The following is an 18,296-nucleotide window of genomic DNA, read 5'->3' as shown; positions in this document are numbered from 1 at the left end:
GTCGAGGTGGGGTTGAGGTGGAGTTGGTGTGGAGTTGAGGTGGAGTCGAGGTGAGGTTGAGGTGGAGTCGGTGTGGAGTCGAGGTGGAGTCGAGTTGGAGTCGAGGTGGGGTCGAGGTGGAGTCGAGGTGGAGTCGAGGTGGAGTTGATGTGGAGTCGAGGTGGAGTCGAGGTGGAGTCGGTGTGGAGTCGGTGTGGAGTCGAGGTGGAGTCGAGGTGGGGTCGAGGTGGAGTCGAGGTGGAGTCGAGGTGGAGTCGAGGTGGGGTTGAGGTGGAGTCGAGGTGGATTCGAGGTGGAGTTGAGGTGGAGTCGAGGTGGGGTCGAGGTGGAGTTGAGGTGGAGTCGGTGTGGAGTCGGTGTGGAGACGAGGTGGGGTTGAGGTGGAGTCGAGGTGGAGTCGAGGTGGGGTTGAGGTGGAGCCGAGGTGGAGTTGGTGTGGAGTCGAGGTGGAGTCGAGGTGGAGTCGAGGTGAAGTCGGTGTGGAGTTGGTGTGGAGTCGAGGTGGAGTCGAGGTAGATTCGAGGTGGAGTCGAGGTGGAGTTGGTGTGGAGTCGAGGTGGGGTCGAGGTGGAGTCGAGGTGGGGTCGAGGTGGAGTCGAGGTGGAGTCGAGGTGGTGTTGAGGTGGAGTTGAGGTGGAGTCGGTGTGGAGTCGGTGTGGAGTCGAGGTGGAGTCGAGGTGGAGTCGGTGTGGAGTCGAGGTGGGGTTGAGGTGGAGTCGAGGTGGAGTCGAGGTGGAGTCGAGGTGGAGTCGAGTTGGAGTTGAGGTGGGGTTGAGGTGGAGTCGAGGTGGAGTCGAGGTGGGGTCGAGGTGGAGTGGAGGTCGAGTCGAGGTGGAGTCGAGGTGGAGCCGAGGTGGAGTCGAGGTGGAGTTGAGGTGGAGTCGAGGTGGAGTCGAGGTGGAGTCGGTGTGGAGTCGAGATGGAGTTGAGGTGGAGTCGAGGTGGATTCGAGGTGGGGTTGGTGTGGAGTTGAGGTGGAGTCCAGGTGGGGTTGAGGTGGAGTTGAGGTGGAGTCGAGGTGGAGTTGGTGAGGAGTCGAGGTGGGGTTGAGGTGGAGTCGAGGTGGAGTCAAGGTGGTGTTGGTGTGGAGTTGAGGTGGAGTCGAGGTGGAGTCGGTGCGGAGTTGGTGTGGAGTTGAGGTGGAGTCGAGGTGGAGTTGAGGTGGAGTCGAGGTGGGGTTGAGTTGGAGTCGAGGTGGAGTTGGTGTGGAGTCGAGGTGGACTCGAGGTGGTGTTGGTGTGGAGTCGAGGTGGGGTTGAGGTGGAGTCGAGGTGGAGTTGAGGTGGAGTCGAGGTGGAGTCGAGGTGGAGTCGAGGTGGGGTTGAGGTGGAGTCGAGGTGGAGTCGGTGCGGAGTTGAGGTGGAGTCGGGGTGGGGTTGAGGTGGAGTCGAGGTGGAGTCGATGTGGGGTTGAGGTGGAGTTGAGGTGGAGTTGAGGTGGGGTCGAGGTGGAGTCGAGGTGGAGTCGAGGTGGAGTCGGTGTGGAGTCGGTGTGGAGTCGGTGTGGAGTCGGTGTGGAGTCGAGGTAGAGTCGAGGTGGAGTCGAGGTGGAGTCGAGGTGGAGTCGAGGTGGGGTCGAGGTGGGGTCGAGGTGGAGTCGAGGTGGAGTCGAGGTGGAGTCGGTGTGGAGTCGGTGTGGAGTCGAGGTGGAGTCGAGGTGGAGTCGAGGTGGAGACGAGGTGGAGTCGAGGTGGAGTCGGTGTGGAGTCGGTGTGGAGTAGGTGTGGAGTCGAGGTGGAGTCGAGGTGGAGTCGAGGTGGAGTAAGGTGGGGTCGAGGTGGGGTCGAGGTGGAGTCGAGGTGGAGTCGAGGTGGAGTCGAGGTGGAGTCGAGGTGGAGTCGAGGCGTAGTTGGTGTGGAGTCGAGGTGGGGTCGAGGTGGAGTCGAGGTGGAGTCGAGGTGGAGCCGAGGTGGAGTCGAGGTGGTGTCGAAGTGGAGTCGAGGTGGAGTCGAGGTGGGGTTCAGGTGGAGTCGAGGTGGAGTTGGTGTGGAGTCGAGGTGGAGTCGAGGTGGGGTCGAGGTGGAGTTGGTGTGGAGTCGAGGTGGGGTCGAGGTGGAGTCGAGGTGGAGTCCAGGTGGAGTCGGTGTGGAGTCGGTGTGGAGTCGGTGTGGAGTCGGTGTGGAGTCGAGGTGGAGTCGAGGTGGGGTCGAGGTGGAGTCGAGGTGGAGTCGAGGTGGAGTCGAGGTGGAGTCGGTGTGGAGTCGGTGTGGAGTCGGTGTGGAGTCGAGGTAGAGTCGAGGTGGAGTCGAGGTGGAGTCGAGGTGGAGTCGAGGTGGGGTCGAGGTGGGGTCGAGGTGGGGTCGAGGTGGAGTCGAGGTGGAGTCGGTGTGGAGTAGGTGTGGAGTAGGTGTGGAGTAGGTGTGGAGTCGAGGTGGAGTCGAGGTGGAGTCGAGGTGGAGTAGGTGTGGAGTCGAGGTGGGGTTGAGGTGGGGTCGAGGTGGAGTCGGGGTGGAGTCGAGGTGGGGTCGAGGTGGGGTCGAGGTGGAGTCGAGGTGGAGTCGAGATGGAGTCGAGGTGGAGTCGAGGTGGAGTTGGTGTGGAGTCGAGGTGGGGTTGAGGTGGTGTCGAGGTGGAGTCGAGGTGGAGTCGAGGTGGAGTCGAGGTGGGGTTCAGGTGGAGTCGAGGTGGAGTTGGTGTGGAGTCGAGGTGGAGTCGAGGTGGGGTCGAGGTGGAGTTGGTGTGGAGTCGAGGTGGGGTTGAGGTGGAGTCGAGGTGGAGTCGAGGTGGAGTCGAGGTGGGGTTCAGGTGGAGTCGAGGTGGAGTCGGTGTGGAGTCGAGGTGGAGTCGAGGTGGAGTCGAGGTGGGGTCGAGGTGGAGTTGGTGTGGAGTTGAGGTGGAGTCGAGGTGGGGTTGAGGTGGAGTCGGTGTGGAGTCGAGGTGGAGTCGAGGTGGAGTCGAGGTGGAGTCGAGGTGGAGTTGGTGTGGAGTCGAGGTGGAGTCGAGGTGGAGTCGGTGTGGAGTTGGTGTGGAGTCGAGGTGGAGTCGAGGTGGAGTCGAGGTGGGGTCGTGGTGGAGTCGAGGTGGAGTCGAGGTGGAGACGAGGTGGGGTTGAGGTGGAGTCGAGGTGGATTCGAGGTGGAGTTGAGGTGGAGTCGAGGTGGGGTTGAGGTGGAGTTGAGGTGGAGTCGGTGTGGAGTCGGTGTGGAGACGAGGTGGGGTTGAGGTGGAGTCGAGGTGGAGTCGAGGTGGGGTTGAGGTGGAGCCGAGGTGGAGTTGGTGTGGAGTCGAGGTGGAGTCGAGGTGGAGTCGAGGTGAAGTCGGTGTGGAGTTGGTGTGGAGTCGAGGTGGAGTCGAGGTAGATTCGAGGTGGAGTCGAGGTGGAGTTGGTGTGGGATCGAGGTGGAGTCGAGGTGGAGTCAAGGTGGAGTCGAGGTGGAGTCGAGGTGGTGTCGAGGTGGAGTCGGTGTGGAGTCGGTGTGGAGTCGAGGTGGAGTCGAGGTGGAGTCGGTGTGGAGTCGAGGTGGGGTTGAGGTGGAGTCGAGGTGGAGTCGAGGTGGAGTCGAGTTGGAGTTGAGGTGGAGTCGAGGTGGAGTCGAGGTGGGGTCGAGGTGGAGTCGAGGTCGAGTCGAGGTGGAGTCGAGGTGGAGTCGAGGTGGAGTCGAGGTGGAGTCGAGGTGGAGTCGGTGTGGAGTCGAGGTGGAGTCGAGGTGGATTCGGTGTGGAGTCGAGATGGAGTTGAGGTGGAGTCGAGGTGGATTCGAGGTAGGGTTGGTGTGGAGTCGAGGTGGAGTCCAGGTGGGGTTGAGGTGGAGTTGAGGTGGGGTTGAGGTGGAGTCGAGGTGGTGTTGGTGAGGAGTCGAGGTGGGGTTGAGGTGGAGTCGAGGTGGAGTCGAGGTGGTGTTGGTGTGGATTCGAGGTGGAGTCGAGGTGGAGTCGGTGTGGAGTTGGTGTGGAGTCGAGGTGGAGTCGAGGTGGAGTCGAGGTGGGGTCGAGGTGGAGTCGAGGTGGAGACGAGGTGGGGTTGAGGTGGAGTCGAGGTGGATTCGAGGTGGAGTTGAGGTGGAGTCGAGGTGGGGTCGAGGTGGAGTTGAGGTGGAGTCGGTGTGGAGTCGGTGTGGAGACGAGGTGGGGTTGAGGTGGAGTCGAGGTGGAGTCGAGGTGGGGTTGAGGTGGAGCCGAGGTGGAGTTGGTGTGGAGTCGAGGTGGAGTCGAGGTGGAGTCGAGGTGAAGTCGGTGTGGAGTTGGTGTGGAGTCGAGGTGGAGTCGAGGTAGATTCGAGGTGGAGTCGAGGTGGAGTTGGTGTGGAGTCGAGGTGGGGTCGAGGTGGAGTCGAGGTGGAGTCGAGGTGGAGTCGAGGTGGAGTCGAGGTGGAGTCGAGGTGGGGTCGAGGTGGAGTTGGTGTGGAGTTGAGGTGGAGTCGAGGTGGGGTTGAGGTGGAGTCGGTGTGGAGTCGAGGTGGAGTCGAGGTGGAGTCGAGGTGGGGTCGAGGTGGAGTCGAGGTGGAGTTGGTGTGGAGTCGAGGTGGAGTCGAGGTGGAGTCGGTGTGGAGTTGGTGTGGAGTCGAGGTGGAGTCGAGGTGGAGTCGAGGTGGAGTTGGTGTGGAGTCGAGGTGGAGTCGAGGTGGAGTCGGTGTGGAGTTGGTGTGGAGTCGAGGTGGAGTCGAGGTGGAGTCGAGGTGGGGTCGGGGTGGAGTCGAGGTGGAGTCGAGGTGGAGACGAGGTGGGGTTGAGGTGGAGTCGAGGTGGATTCGAGGTGGAGTTGAGGTGGAGTCGAGGTGGGGTTGAGGTGGAGTTGAGGTGGAGTCGGTGTGGAGTCGGTGTGGAGACGAGGTGGGGTTGAGGTGGAGTCGAGGTGGAGTCGAGGTGGGGTTGAGGTGGAGCCGAGGTGGAGTTGGTGTGGAGTCGAGGTGGAGTCGAGGTGGAGTCGAGGTGAAGTCGGTGTGGAGTTGGTGTGGAGTCGAGGTGGAGTCGAGGTAGATTCGAGGTGGAGTCGAGGTGGAGTTGGTGTGGGATCGAGGTGGAGTCGAGGTGGAGTCGAGGTGGAGTCGAGGTGGAGTCGAGGTGGAGTCGAGGTGGTGTCGAGGTGGAGTCGGTGTGGAGTCGGTGTGGAGTCGAGGTGGAGTCGAGGTGGAGTCGGTGTGGAGTCGAGGTGGGGTTGAGGTGGAGTCGAGGTGGAGTCGAGGTGGAGTCGAGTTGGAGTTGAGGTGGAGTCGAGGTGGAGTCGAGGTGGGGTCGAGGTGGAGTCGAGGTCGAGTCGAGGTGGAGTCGAGGTGGAGTCGAGGTGGAGTCGAGGTGGAGTCGAGGTGGAGTCGGTGTGGAGTCGAGATGGAGTTGAGGTGGAGTCGAGGTGGATTCGAGGTGGGGTTGGTGTGGAGTCGAGGTGGAGTCCAGGTGGGGTTGAGGTGGAGTTGAGGTGGGGTTGAGGTGGAGTCGAGGTGGTGTTGGTGAGGAGTCGAGGTGGGGTTGAGGTGGAGTCGAGGTGGAGTCGAGGTGGTGTTGGTGTGGATTCGAGGTGGAGTCGAGGTGGAGTCGGTGTGGAGTTGGTGTGGAGTCGAGGTGGAGTCGAGGTGGAGTCGAGGTGGGGTCGAGGTGGAGTCGAGGTGGAGACGAGGTGGGGTTGAGGTGGAGTCGAGGTGGATTCGAGGTGGAGTTGAGGTGGAGTCGGTGTGGAGTCGGTGTGGAGACGAGGTGGGGTTGAGGTGGAGTCGAGGTGGAGTCGAGGTGGGGTTGAGGTGGAGCCGAGGTGGAGATGGTGTGGAGTCGAGGTGGAGTCGAGGTGGAGTCGAGGTGAAGTCGGTGTGGAGTTGGTGTGGAGTCGAGGTGGAGTCGAGGTAGATTCGAGGTGGAGTCGAGGTGGAGTTGGTGTGGAGTCGAGGTGGGGTCGAGGTGGAGTCGAGGTGGAGTCGAGGTGGAGTCGAGGTGGAGTCGAGGTGGAGTCGAGGTGGAGTTGAGGTGGAGTCGGTGTGGAATCGGTGTGGAGTCGAGGTGGAGTCGAGGTGGAGTCGGTGTGGAGTCGAGGTGGGGTTGAGGTGGAGTCGAGGTGGAGTCGAGGTGGAGTCGAGTTGGAGTTGAGGTGGGGTTGAGGTGGAGTCGAGGTGGAGTCGAGGTGGGGTCGAGGTGGAGTCGAGGTGGAGTCGAGGTGGAGTCGAGGTGGAGTCGGTGTGGAGTCGAGGTGGAGTCGAGGTGGAGTCGGTGTGGAGTCGAGATGGAGTTGAGGTGGAGTCGAGGTGGATTCGAGGTGGGGTTGGTGTGGAGTCGAGGTGGAGTCCAGGTGGGGTTGAGGTGGAGTTGAGGTGGGGTTGAGGTGGAGTCGAGGTGGTGTTGGTGAGGAGTCGAGGTGGGGTTGAGGTGGAGTCGAGGTGGAGTCGAGGTGGTGTTGGTGTGGAGTTGAGGTGGAGTCGAGGTGGAGTCGGTGCGGAGTTGGTGTGGAGTTGAGGTGGAGTCGAGGTGGAGTTGAGGTGGTGTCGAGGTGGGGTTGAGTTGGAGTCGAGGTGGAGTTGGTGTGGAGTCGAGGTGGAGTCAAGGTGGTGTTGGTGTGGAGTCGAGGTGGGGTTGAGGTGGAGTCGAGGTGGAGTTGAGGTGGAGTCGAGGTGGAGTCGAGGTGGAGTCGAGGTGGGGTTGAGGTGGAGTCGAGGTGGAGTCGGTGCGGAGTTGAGGTGGAGTCGGGGTGGGGTTGAGGTGGACTCGAGGTGGAGTCGATGTGGGGTTGAGGTTGAGTCGAGGTGGAGTCGGGGTGGAGTCGAGGTGGGGTCGAGGTGGAGTCGAGGTGGGGTCGAGGTGGGGTTGAGGTGGAGTCGAGGTGGAGTCGAGGTGGGGTCGAGGTGGAGTCGAGGTGGAGTCGGTGTGGAGTCGAGGTGGAGTCGAGGTGGAGTCGAGGTGGGGTTGAGGTGGGGTTGGGTGGAGTCGAGGTGGAGTCGAGGTGGAGTCGAGGTGGATTCGAGGTGGGGTTGGTGTGGAGTTGGTGTGGAGTCGAGGTGGAGTCGAGGTGGAGTCGAGGTGGAGTCGAGGTGGGGTTGAGGTGGAGTTGAGGTGGGGTTGAGGTGGAGTCGAGGTGGAGTTGGTGTGGAGTCGAGGTGGGGTTGAGGTGGAGTCGAGGTGGAGTCGAGGTGGAGTCGGTGCAGAGTTGAGGTGGAGTCGAGGTGGAGTCGAGGTGGATTCGAGGTGGAGTTGAGGTGGAGTCGAGGTGGAGTTGAGTTGGAGTCGAGGTGGAGTCGGTGTGGAGTCGAGGTGGAGTCGAGGTGGAGTCGGTGTGGAGTCGAGGTGGGGTCGAGGTGGGGTTGAGGTGGAGTCGAGGTGGAGTCGAGGTGGAGTCGAGGTGGAGTCGAGGTGGAGTCGGTGCGGAGTCGAGGTGGAGTCGGGGTGGGGTTGAGGTGGAGTCGAGGTGGGGTTGAGGTGGAGTCGAGGTGGAGTCGAGGTGGAGTCGAGGTGGAGTCGAGGTGGGGTTGAGGTGGAGTCGAGGTGGAGTCGAGGTGGGGTTGAGGTGGAGTCGGTGTGGAGTCGAGGTGGAGTCGAGGTGGATTCGGTGTGGAGTCGAGGTGGAGTCGAGGTGGAGTCGAGGTGGAGTCGAGTTGGTGTGGAGTTGAGGTGGGGTTGAGGTGGAGTCGAGGTGGGGTCGAGGTGGGGTCGAGGTGGGGTCGAGGTGGGGTCGAGGTGGGGTCGAGGTGGAGTCGAGGTGGAGTCGAGGTGGAGTCGGTGTGGAGTCGAGGTGGGTTTGAGGTGGAGTCGATGCGGAGTTGAGGTGGAGTCGAGGTGGGGTTGAGGTGGAGTCGAGGTGGAGTCGGTGTGGAGTTGAGGTGGGGTCGAGGTGGGGTAGAGGTGGAGTCGAGGTGGAGTCGAGGTGGAGTCGGTGTGGAGTTGAGGTGGGGTCGAGGTGGGGTTGAGGTGGGGTCGAGGTGGGGTCGAGGTGGAGTCGGTGTGGAGTTGAGGTGGGGTCGAGGTGGGGTAGAGGTGGAGTCGAGGTGGAGTCGAGGTGGAGTCGGTGTGGAGTTGAGGTGGGGTCGAGGTGGGGTTGAGGTGGGGTCGAGGTGGGGTCGAGGTGGGGTTGAGGTGGGGTTGAGGTGGAGTCGAGGTGGAGTCGGTGTGGAGTTGAGGTGGAGTCGGTGTGGAGTTGAGGTGGAGTCGAGGTGGAGTCGAGGTGGGGTCGAGGTGGAGTCGAGGTGGAGTCGGTGTGGAGTCGAGGTGGAGTCGAGGTGGAGTCGAGGTGGGGTTGAGGTGGGGTTGGGTGGAGTCGAGGTGGAGTCGAAGTGGAGTCGAGGTGGATTCGAGGTGGGGTTGGTGTGGAGTTGGTGTGGAGTCGAGGTGGAGTCGAGGTGGAGTCGAGGTGGAGTCGAGGTGGGGTTGAGGTGGAGTTGAGGTGGGGTTGAGGTGGAGTCGTGGTGGAGTTGGTGTGGAGTCGAGGTGGGGTTGAGGTGGAGTCGAGGTGGAGTCGAGGTGGAGTCGGTGCAGAGTTGAGGCGGAGTCGAGGTGGAGTCGAGGTGGAGACGAGGTGGATTCGAGGTGGAGTTGAGGTGGAGTCGAGGTGGTGTTGAGTTGGAGTCGAGGTGGAGTTGGTGTGGAGTCGAGGTGGAGTCGAGGTGGAGTCGGTGTGGAGTCGAGGTGGGGTCGAGGTGGGGTTGAGGTGGAGTCGAGGTGGAGTCGAGGTGGAGTCGAGGTGGAGTCGGTGCGGAGTCGAGGTGGAGTCGGGGTGGGGTTGAGGTGGAGTCGAGGTGGGGTTGAGGTGGAGTCGAGGTGGAGTCGAGGTGGAGTCGAGGTGGAGTCGAGGTGGGGTTGAGGTGGAGTCGAGGTGGAGTCGAGGTGCGGTTGAGGTGGAGTCGGTGTGGAGTCGAGGTGGAGTCGAGGTGGAGTCGGTGTGGAGTCGAGGTGGAGTCGAGGTGGAGTCGAGGTGGTGTGGAGTTGAGGTGGGGTTGAGGTGGAGTCGAGGTGGGGTCGAGGTGGGGTCGAGGTGGGGTCGAGGTGGGGTCGAGGTGGGGTCGAGGTGGAGTCGAGGTGGAGTCGAGGTGGAGTCGAGGTGGAGTCGAGGTGGAGTCGGTGTGGAGTCGGTGTGGAGTCGAGGTGGGTTTGAGGTGGAGTCGATGCGGAGTTGAGGTGGAGTCGAGGTGGGGTTGAGGTGGAGTCGAGGTGGAGTCGGTGTGGAGTTGAGGTGGGGTCGAGGTGGGGTCGAGGTGGAGTCGAGGTGGAGTCGAGGTGGAGTCGGTGTGGAGTTGAGGTGGGGTCGAGGTGGGGTTGAGGTGGGGTCGAGGTGGGGTCGAGGTGGGGTTGAGGTGGGGTTGAGGTGGAGTCGAGGTGGAGTCGGTGTGGAGTTGAGGTGGAGTCGGTGTGGAGTTGAGGTGGAGTCGAGGTGGAGTCGAGGTGGAGTCGAGGTGGAGTCGGGGTGGGGTTGAGGTGGAGTCGGTGTGGAGTCGGTGCGGAGTTGAGGTGGAGTCGGTGTGGAGTCGAGGTGGAGTTGGTGTGGGGTTGAGGTGGGGTCCAGGTGGGGTTGAGGTGGGGTCGAGGTGGGGTCGACGTGGAGTCGAGGTGCAGTCGGTGATGAGTTGAGGTGGAGTCGGTGCGGAGTCGGTGCGGAGTTGGTGTGGACTTGAGGTGGAGTCGGTGCGGAGTTGGTGTGGAGTCGAGGTGGAGTCGGTGTGGAGTCGGGGTGGAGTCGAGGTGGAGTCGGTGTGGAGTCGAGGTGGAGTCGGGGTGGGGTTGAGGTGGAGTCGGTGTGGAGTCGGTGTGGAGTCGAGGTGGAGTCGAGGTGGAGTCGGGGTGGGGTTGAGGTGGAGTCGAGGTGGAGTCGGGGTGGGGTTGAGGTGGAGTCGAGGTGGAGTCGAGGTGGGGTTGAGGTGGGGTTGAGGTGGGGTCGAGGTGGAGTCGGTGCGGAGTCGAGGTGGAGTCGGTGTGGAGTTGGTGTGGAGTCGAGGTGGATTCGGTGTGGAGTCGAGGTGGAGTCGGGGTGGGGTTGAGGTGGAGTCGGTGTGGAGTCGGTGTGGAGTCGAGGTGGAGTCGGTGTGGAGTCGAGGTGGAGTCGAGGTGGAGTCGGGGTGGGGTTGAGGTGGAGTCGAGGTGGAGTCGAGGTGGGGTTGAGGTGGAGTTGGTGTGGAGTCGAGGTGGAGTCGGTGTGGGGTTGAGGTGGAGTTGGTGTGGAGTCGGGGTGGGGTCGAGGTGGGGTTGAGGTGGAGTCGAGGTGGGGTTGAGGTGGGGTCGAGGTGGGGTCGAGGTGGAGTCGAGGTGGAGTCGAGGTGGGGTCGAGGTGGGGTCGAGGTGCAGTCGAGGTGGAGTCGGTGTGGAGTCGAGGTGGGGTCGAGGTGGAGTCGAGGTGGAGTCGAGGTGGAGTCGGGGTGGAGTCGAGGTGGGGTCGAGGTGGAGTCGAGGTGGGGTCGAGGTGGGGTCGAGGTGGGGTCGAGGTGGGGTCGAGGTGGAGTCGAGGTGGGGTCGAGGTGGGGTCGAGGTGGGGTCGAGGTGGGGTCGAGGTGGAGTTGAGGTGGAGTCGAGGTGGGGTCGAGGTGGGGTCGAGGTGGAGTCGAGGTGGGGTCGAGGTGGAGTCGAGGTGGGGTCGAGGTGGGGTCGAAGTGGAGTCGAGGTGGAGTCGAGGTGGAGTCGAGGTGGAGTCGAGGTGGAGTCGAGGTGGAGTCGAGGTGGGGTCGAGGTGGAGTCGAGGTGGGGTCGAGGTGGGGTCGAGGTGCGGTCGAGGTGGGGTCGAGGTGGAGTCGAGGTGGGGTCGAGGTGGGGTCGAGGTGGGGTCGAGGTGGAGTCGAGGTGGGGTCGAGGTGGGGTCGAGGTGGGGTCGAGGTGGGGTCGAGGTGGAGTCGAGGTGGGGTCGAGGTGGGGTCGAGGTGGGGTCGAGGTGGGGTCGAGGTGGGGTCGAGGTGAAGTCGAGGTGGGGTCGAGGTGGAGTCGAGGTGGGGTCGAGGTGGGGTCGAGGGGGGGTCGAGGTGGAGTCGAGGTGGAGTCGAGGTGGAGTCGAGGTGGGGTCGAGGTGGGGTCGAGGTGGAGTCGAGGTGGAGTCGAGGTGGAGTCGAGGTGGGGTCGAGGTGGGGTCGAGGTGGGGTCGAGGTGGGGTCGAGGTGGGGTCGAGGTGGGGTCGAGGTGGGGTCGAGGTGGAGTCGAGGTGGGGTCGAGGTGGGGTCGAGGTGGAGTCGAGGTGGGGTAGAGGTGGGGTCGAGGTGGGGTTGAGGTGGAGTCGAGGTGGGGTCGAGGTGGAGTCGAGGTGGAGTCGGGGTGGAGTCGGGGTGGAGTCGAGGTGGAGTCGGGGTGGAGTCGGGGTGGAGTCGAGGTGGAGTCGGGGTGGAGTCGGGGTGGAGTCGAGGTGGAGTCGGGGTGGAGTCGGGGTGGAGTCGGGGTGGAGTCGGGGTGGAGTCGGGGTGGAGTCGAGGTGGAGTCGAGGTGGAGTCGGGGTGGAGTCGAGGTGGAGTCGGGGTGGAGTCGAGGTGGAGTCGGGGTGGAGTCGAGGTGGAGTCGAGGTGGAGTCGAGGTGGAGTCGAGGTGGAGTCGAGGTGGAGTCGAGGTGGAGTCGGGGTGGAGTCGAGGTGGAGTCGGGGTGGAGTCGAGGTGGAGTCGGGGTGGAGTCGAGGTGGAGTCGGGGTGGAGTCGAGGTGGAGTCGAGGTGGAGTCGAGGTGGAGTCGAGGTGGAGTCGGGGTGGAGTCGAGGTGGAGTCGAGGTGGAGTCGAGGTGGAGTCGAGGTGGGGTCGAGGTGGAGTCGAGGTGGAGTCGGGGTGGAGTCGAGGTGGAGTCGGGGTGGAGTCGAGGTGGAGTCGAGGTGGAGTCGAGGTGGAGTCGAGGTGGAGTCGAGGTGGGGTCGAGGTGGAGTCGAGCTGGAGTCGGGGTGGAGTCGAGGTGGAGTCGGGGTGGAGTCGAGGTGGAGTCGGGGTGGAGTCGAGGTGGAGTCGAGGTGGAGTCGGGGTGGAGTCGAGGTGGAGTCGAGGTGGAGTCGAGGTGGAGTCGAGGTGGAGTCGGGGTGGAGTCGAGGTGGAGTCGAGGTGGAGTCGAGGTGGAGTCGGGGTGGAGTCGGGGTGGAGTCGGGGTGGAGTCGAGGTGGAGTCGAGGTGGAGTCGAGGTGGAGTCGAGGTGGAGTCGGGGTGGAGTCGAGGTGGAGTCGAGGTGGGGTCGAGGTGGGGTCGAGGTGGGGTCGAGGTGGAGTCGAGGTGGGGTTGAGGTGGAGTCGGTGTGGAGTCGAGGTGGAGTCGAGGTGGGGTCGAGGTGGAGTCGAGGTGGGGTCGAGGTGGGGTCGAGGTGGGGTCGAGGTGGAGTCGAGGTGGAGTCGAGGTGGAGTCGGGGTGGAGTCGAGGTGGAGTCGAGGTGGGGTCGAGGTGGAGTCGAGGTGGGGTTGAGGTGGAGTCGGTGTGGAGTCGAGGTGGAGTCGAGGTGGGGTCGAGGTGGAGTCGGTCAATGTTGGGAGGTGGAGGGTGATGAACTGAACCAAGTCCATTTGAGGATGCGATGCCGAATATTCACACTGAGCACATTGCCAATTCCCCATAGTTCCAAAGGTCGAATCTCGCTCACACCACCGTGACCCTTCACACCGTCAACTCCAGCTCCTCAATACACTCTGACCCCGTGACCCGACACTCTGACCCCCGTGACCCGCACTCTGACCCCTGTGACCCGACAGCCTGACCCCTGTGACTGACAGTCTGACCCGACACTCTGACCCCTGTGACTGACAGTCTGACCCCCGTGACCCGACACTCTGACCCCTGTGACTGACAGTCTGACCCCCGTGACCCGACACTCTGACCCCTGTGACTGACAGTCTGACCCCTGTGACCCGGCAGCCTGACCCCTGTGACTGACAGTCTGACCCGACACTCTGACCCGTGACTGACAGTCTGACTCCTGTGACCCGACACTCTGACCCCTGTGACCCGGCAGCCTGACCCCTGTGACTGACAGTCTGACCCGACACTCTGACCCCTGTGACTGACAGTCTGACCCCCGTGACCCGACACTCTGACCCCTGTGACTGATAGTCTGACCCCTGTGACTGACACACTGACCCCTGTCACTGACAGTCTGACCCCTGTGACTGACAGTCTGACCCCTGTGACTGACACTCTGACCCCTGTGACTGACACTCTGACCCCTGTCACTGACAGTCTGACCCCTGTGACCCGACACTCTGAACCCTGTGACCCGGCAGCCTGACCCCTGTGACTGACAGTCTGACCCCTGTGACTGACAGTCTGACCCCTGTGACTGACACTCTGACCCCTGTCACTGACACTCTGACCCCTGTGACTGACAGTCTGACCCCTGTGACTGACAGTCTGACCCGTGACCCGACACTCTGACCCCTGTGACCCGGCAGCCTGACCCCTGTGACCCGGCAGCCTGACCCCTGTGACTGACAGTCTGACCCCTGTGACTGACACTCTGACCCCTGTGACTGACACTCTGACCCCTGTCACTGACACTCTGACCACTGTGACTGACACTCTGACCCCTGTCACTGACAGTCTGACTCCTGTGACCCGACACTCTGACCCCTGTGACCCGGCAGCCTGACCCCTGTGACTGACAGTCTGACCCGACACTCTGACCCCTGTGACTGACAGTCTGACCCCCGTGACCCGACACTCTGACCCCTGTGACTGACAGTCTGACCCCCGTGACCCGACACTCTGACCCCTGTGACTGATAGTCTGACCCCTGTGACCCGGCAGCCTAACCCCTGTGACCCGGCAGCCTGACCCCTGTGACTGACAGTCTGACCCCTGTGACTGACACACTGACCCCTGTCACTGACAGTCTGACCCCTGTGACTGACAGTCTGACCCTGTGACTGACACTCTGACCCCTGTGACTGACACTCTGACCCCTGTCACTGACAGTCTGACCCCTGTGACCCGACACTCTGAACCCTGTGACCCGGCAGCCTGACCCCTGTGACTGACAGTCTGACCCCTGTGACTGACAGTCTGACCCCTGTGACTGACACTCTGACCCCTGTCACTGACACTCTGACCCCTGTGACTGACAGTCTGACCCCTGTGACTGACAGTCTGACCCCTGTGACTGACACTCTGACCCCTGTCACTGACAGTCTGACCCGTGACCCGACACTCTGACCCCTGTGACCCGGCAGCCTGACCCCTGTGACTGACAGTCTGACCCCTGTGACTGACAGTCTGACCCCTGTGACTGACACTCTGACCCCTGTCACTGACAGTCTGACCCCTGTGACCCGACACTCTGACCCCTGTGACCCGGCAGCCTGACCCCTGTGACTGACAGTCTGACCCCTGTGACTGACACTCTGACCCCTGTCACTGACAGTCTGACCCCTGTGACTGACACTCTGACCCCTGTCACTGACACTCTGACCCCTGTGACCCGACACTCTGACCCCTGTGACCCGGCAGTCTGACCCCTGTGACTGACAGTCTGACCCCTGTGACTGACAGTCTGACCCCTGTGACCCGACACTCTGACCCCTGTGACTGACAGTCTGACCCCTGTGACTGACAGTCTGACCACTGTGACTGACACTCTGACCCCTGTGACCCGACACTCTGATCCCTGTGACTGACAGTCTGACCCCTGTGACTGACACTCTGACCCCTGTGACCCGACACTCTGACCCCTGTGACTGACAGTCTGACCCCTGTGACCCGACAGTCTGACCCCTGTGACCCAGCAGTCTGACCCCTGTGAACCCCAGTCTGTCCCCCGTGACCCGGCAGTCTGACCCCCGTGACCCGACAGTCTGACCCCTGTGACCCGGCAGTCTGACCCCTGTGACCCCCAGTCTGTCCCCCGTGACCCGGCAGCCTGACCCCTGTCACTGACAGTCTGACCCCTGTGACTGACAGTCTGACACCTGTGACTGACAGTCTGACCCCTGTGACCCGGCAGTCTGACCCCCGTGACCCGGCAGTCTGACCCCTGTGACTGACAGTCTGACCCCCGTGACCCGACACTCTGACCCCTGTGACCCGGCAGCCTGACCCCTGTGACCCGGCAGTCTGACCCCCGTGACCCGGCAGTCCGACCCCTGTGACCCGGCAGTCTGACCCCTGTGACCGGGCAGTCTGACCCCTGTGACCTGGCAGTCTGACCCCTGTGACCCGGCAGTCTGACCTCTGTGACCCGGCAGTCTGACCCCTGAGACCCGGCAGTCTGACCCCTGTGACCCGGCAGTCTGACCCCTGTGACCCGGCAGCCTGACCCCTGTGACTGACAGTCTGACCCCTGTGACTGACACTCTGACCCCTGTCACTGACAGTCTGACCCCTGTGACTGACAGTCTGACCCCTGTGACTGACACTCTGACCCCTGTGACCCGGCAGTCTGACCCCTGTCACTGACAGTCTGACCCCTGTGACTGACAGTCTGACCCCTGTGACCCTACACTCTGACCCCTGTGACACGGCAGCCTGACCCCTGTGACTGTCAGTCTGACCCCTGTGACTGACAGTCTGACCCCTGTGACTGACAGTCTGACCCCTGTGACCCGACAGTCTGACACCTGTGACCCGACACTCTGACCCCTGTGACCCGGCAGTCTGACCCCCGTGACCCGGCAGTCTGACCCCCGTGACCCGGCAGTCTGACCCCTGTGACCCGGCAGTCTGACCCCCGTGACCCGGCAGTCTGACCCCCGTGACCCGGCAGTCTGACCCCCGTGACCCGGCAGTCTGACCCCCGTGACCCGGCAGTCTGACCCCCGTGACCCGGCAGTCTGACCCCCGTGACCCGGCAGTCTGACCCCCGTGACCCGGCAGTCTGACCCCTGTGACCCGGCAGTCTGACCTCTGTGACCCGGCAGTCTGACCCCTGTGACCCGGCAGTCTGACCCCTGTGACCCGGCACTGTCTGACCCCTCCATGACCCAGTCTGACCCCTCCATGCCCCCCAATGTCTGACTCCTCCGTGCCCCGCTCTGTCTGACCCCTCCATGACCCAGTCTGACCCCTCCATGACCCCGCACTGTCTGACCCCTCCATGACCCAGTCTGACCCCTCCATGGCCCCAACTGTCTGACCCCTCCATGGCCCCCACTGTCTGACCCTTCCATGACCCAGTCTGATCCCTCCATTCCCCCCACTGTTTGACCCCTCCTTGCCCCCCGCACTGTCTGACCCCCCCATGACCCAGTCTGACCCCTCCATGTCCCCGCACTGTCTGACCCCACCTTGCCCCGCACTGTCTGACCCCCCCCATGACCCAGTCTGACCCTCCATGACCCCGCACTGTCTGACCCCTCCATGCCCCCAGCACTGTCTGACCCGCCCATGACACAGTCTGACCCCTCCATGACCACGCACTGTCTGACCCCTCCATGCCCCCAGCACTGTCTGACCCGCCCATGACACAGTCTGACCCCTCCATGACCACGCACTGTCTGACCCCTTTGTGACCCAATCTGACCCCTCCATGACCCGCACTGTGCGACCCCTCCATGACCCAGTCTGACCCCTCCATGACCCAATCTGACCCCTCCATGACCCGCATTGTCTGACCCCCACATGCCCTGCACTGTGTGACCCCCCCATGACCCAGTCTGACCCCTCCATGACCCCGCACTGTCTGGCACCTCCATGACCCCGCATTGTCTGACCCCTCCATGACCCAATCTGACCCCTCCATGACCCGCACTGTCTGACCCCTCCATGCCCTGCACTGTGTGACCCCTCCATGACCCAGTCTGACCCCTCCATGACCCAATCTGACACCTCCATGACCCCGCACTGTCTGACCCCTCCATGACCCAATCTGACCCCACCTTGCCCCACACTGTCTGACCCCACCTTGCCCCGCACTGTCTGACCCCCCCATGACCCAGTCTGACCCCTCCTTGCCCCGCACTGTCTGACCCCTCCATGCCCTGCACTGTGTGACCCCTCCATGACCCAGTCTGACCCCTCCATGACCCAATCTGACACCTCCATGACCCCGCACTGTCTGACCCCTCCATGACCCGCACTGTCTGACCCCTCCATGCCCTGCACTGTGTGACCCCTCCATGACCCAGTCTGACCCCTCCATGACCCAATCTGACACCTCCATGACCCCGCACTGTCTGACCCCTCCATGACCCAATCTGACCCCACCTTGCCCCACACTGTCTGACCCCACCTTGCCCCGCACTGTCTGACCCCCCCATGACCCAGTCTGACCCCTCCTTGCCCCCACTGTCTGACCCCTCCTTGCCCCGCACTGTCTGACCCCCCCATGACCCAGTCTGACCCCTCCATGACCCTGCACTGTCTGACCCCTCCATGCCCCCCGCGCTGTCTGACCCCCCCATTACACAGTCTGACCCCTCTTGCCCCGCGCTGTCTGACCCCTCCATGGCCCCCACTGTCTGACCCCTCCTTGCCCCCGCACTGTCTGACCCCCCCATGACCCTGTCTGACCCCTCCATGACCCAATCTGACCCCTCCTTGCCCCGCACTGTCTGACCCCTCCATGACCCAGTCTGACCCCTCCATGACCCCGCACTGTCTGACCCCTCCATGACCCAGTCTGACCCCTTCATGACCCCGCACTGTCTGACCCCTCAATGACCCAATCTGACCCCTCCATGACCCGCACTGTCTGACCCTTCCTTGCCCCGCACTGTCTGACCCCCCCATGACCCAGTCTGACCCCTCCATGACCCCTCACTGTCTGAATCCCACCATGACCCAGTCTGACCCCACCATGACCCCTCACTGTCTGACCCCTCCATGACCCAATCTGACCCCTCCATGACCCGCACTGTCTGACCCCTCCTTGCCCCGCACTGTCTGACCCCCCATGACCCAGTCTGACCCCTCCATGACCCCGCACTGTCTGACCCCTCCTTGCCCCGCACTGTCTGACCCCTCCATGGCCCCCGCACTGTCTGACCCCCCCATGACCCAGTCTGACCCCTCCATGACCCCTCACTGTCTGAATCCCACCATGACCCAGTCTGACCCCTCGATGACCCCTCACTGTCTGACCCCTCCATGACCCCGCACTGTCTGACCCCTCCATGGCCCCGCACTGTCTGACCCCCCCATGCCCCAGTCTGACCCCCCCATGCCCCCCGCAGTCTGACCCCTGAGTCTCCAGTTTGGTGTGACTGGGAGAGGTGTGTAGAAGGTTCTGGAAGGTTAGGAATGGCCCAGCCGGCCGAGCGAGGTGAACTGTGGGGCGCAGCAAGGGACTCACATTGAACATCCACTCGAATGGACTTGATGGCAGGTCCCCCAACCCCGTTCTCCGCTTTGCAGTAATAGCGCCCCCCCTGGACTCGGAGGATCCGCCCGATTCGCAGAGTCTGATTCAAAACCGTCGCTTCCTGAAATCGCTCCGACGCACTGCCGGCCGTCTTGGTCCAGCGCACCTGCAGGAGGAGGCAACAGTGAGCAGCGAAACATGGCCGGGTCCGGCCCCTCACCCCCCTCACCC

The 18,296-nt window shown here is 63.3% G+C and overlaps 1 protein-coding gene across 1 annotated transcript in view; it reads right to left on the bottom strand.

Moving 5' to 3' along the window:
• The window catches only part of LOC140411222 (MAM domain-containing glycosylphosphatidylinositol anchor protein 1-like), an 875,194-nt gene that overhangs the window by 531,900 nt on the left and 324,998 nt on the right, over positions 1-18,296 (bottom strand). Inside the window, exon 3 of the mRNA XM_072500330.1 lies at positions 18,057-18,231. Within this exon, the coding sequence (XP_072356431.1) occupies positions 18,057-18,231 (175 nt within the window). The remainder of the gene's footprint in view (positions 1-18,056; positions 18,232-18,296) is intronic.

This window comes from Scyliorhinus torazame, chromosome 4, assembly GCF_047496885.1.
Source record: "Scyliorhinus torazame isolate Kashiwa2021f chromosome 4, sScyTor2.1, whole genome shotgun sequence".
In the NCBI taxonomy this organism is placed as follows: domain Eukaryota; kingdom Metazoa; phylum Chordata; class Chondrichthyes; order Carcharhiniformes; family Scyliorhinidae; genus Scyliorhinus; species Scyliorhinus torazame.
Note: the sequence above shows the minus strand (reverse complement) of the source record. Positions and strands in the feature narration are given on the sequence as shown.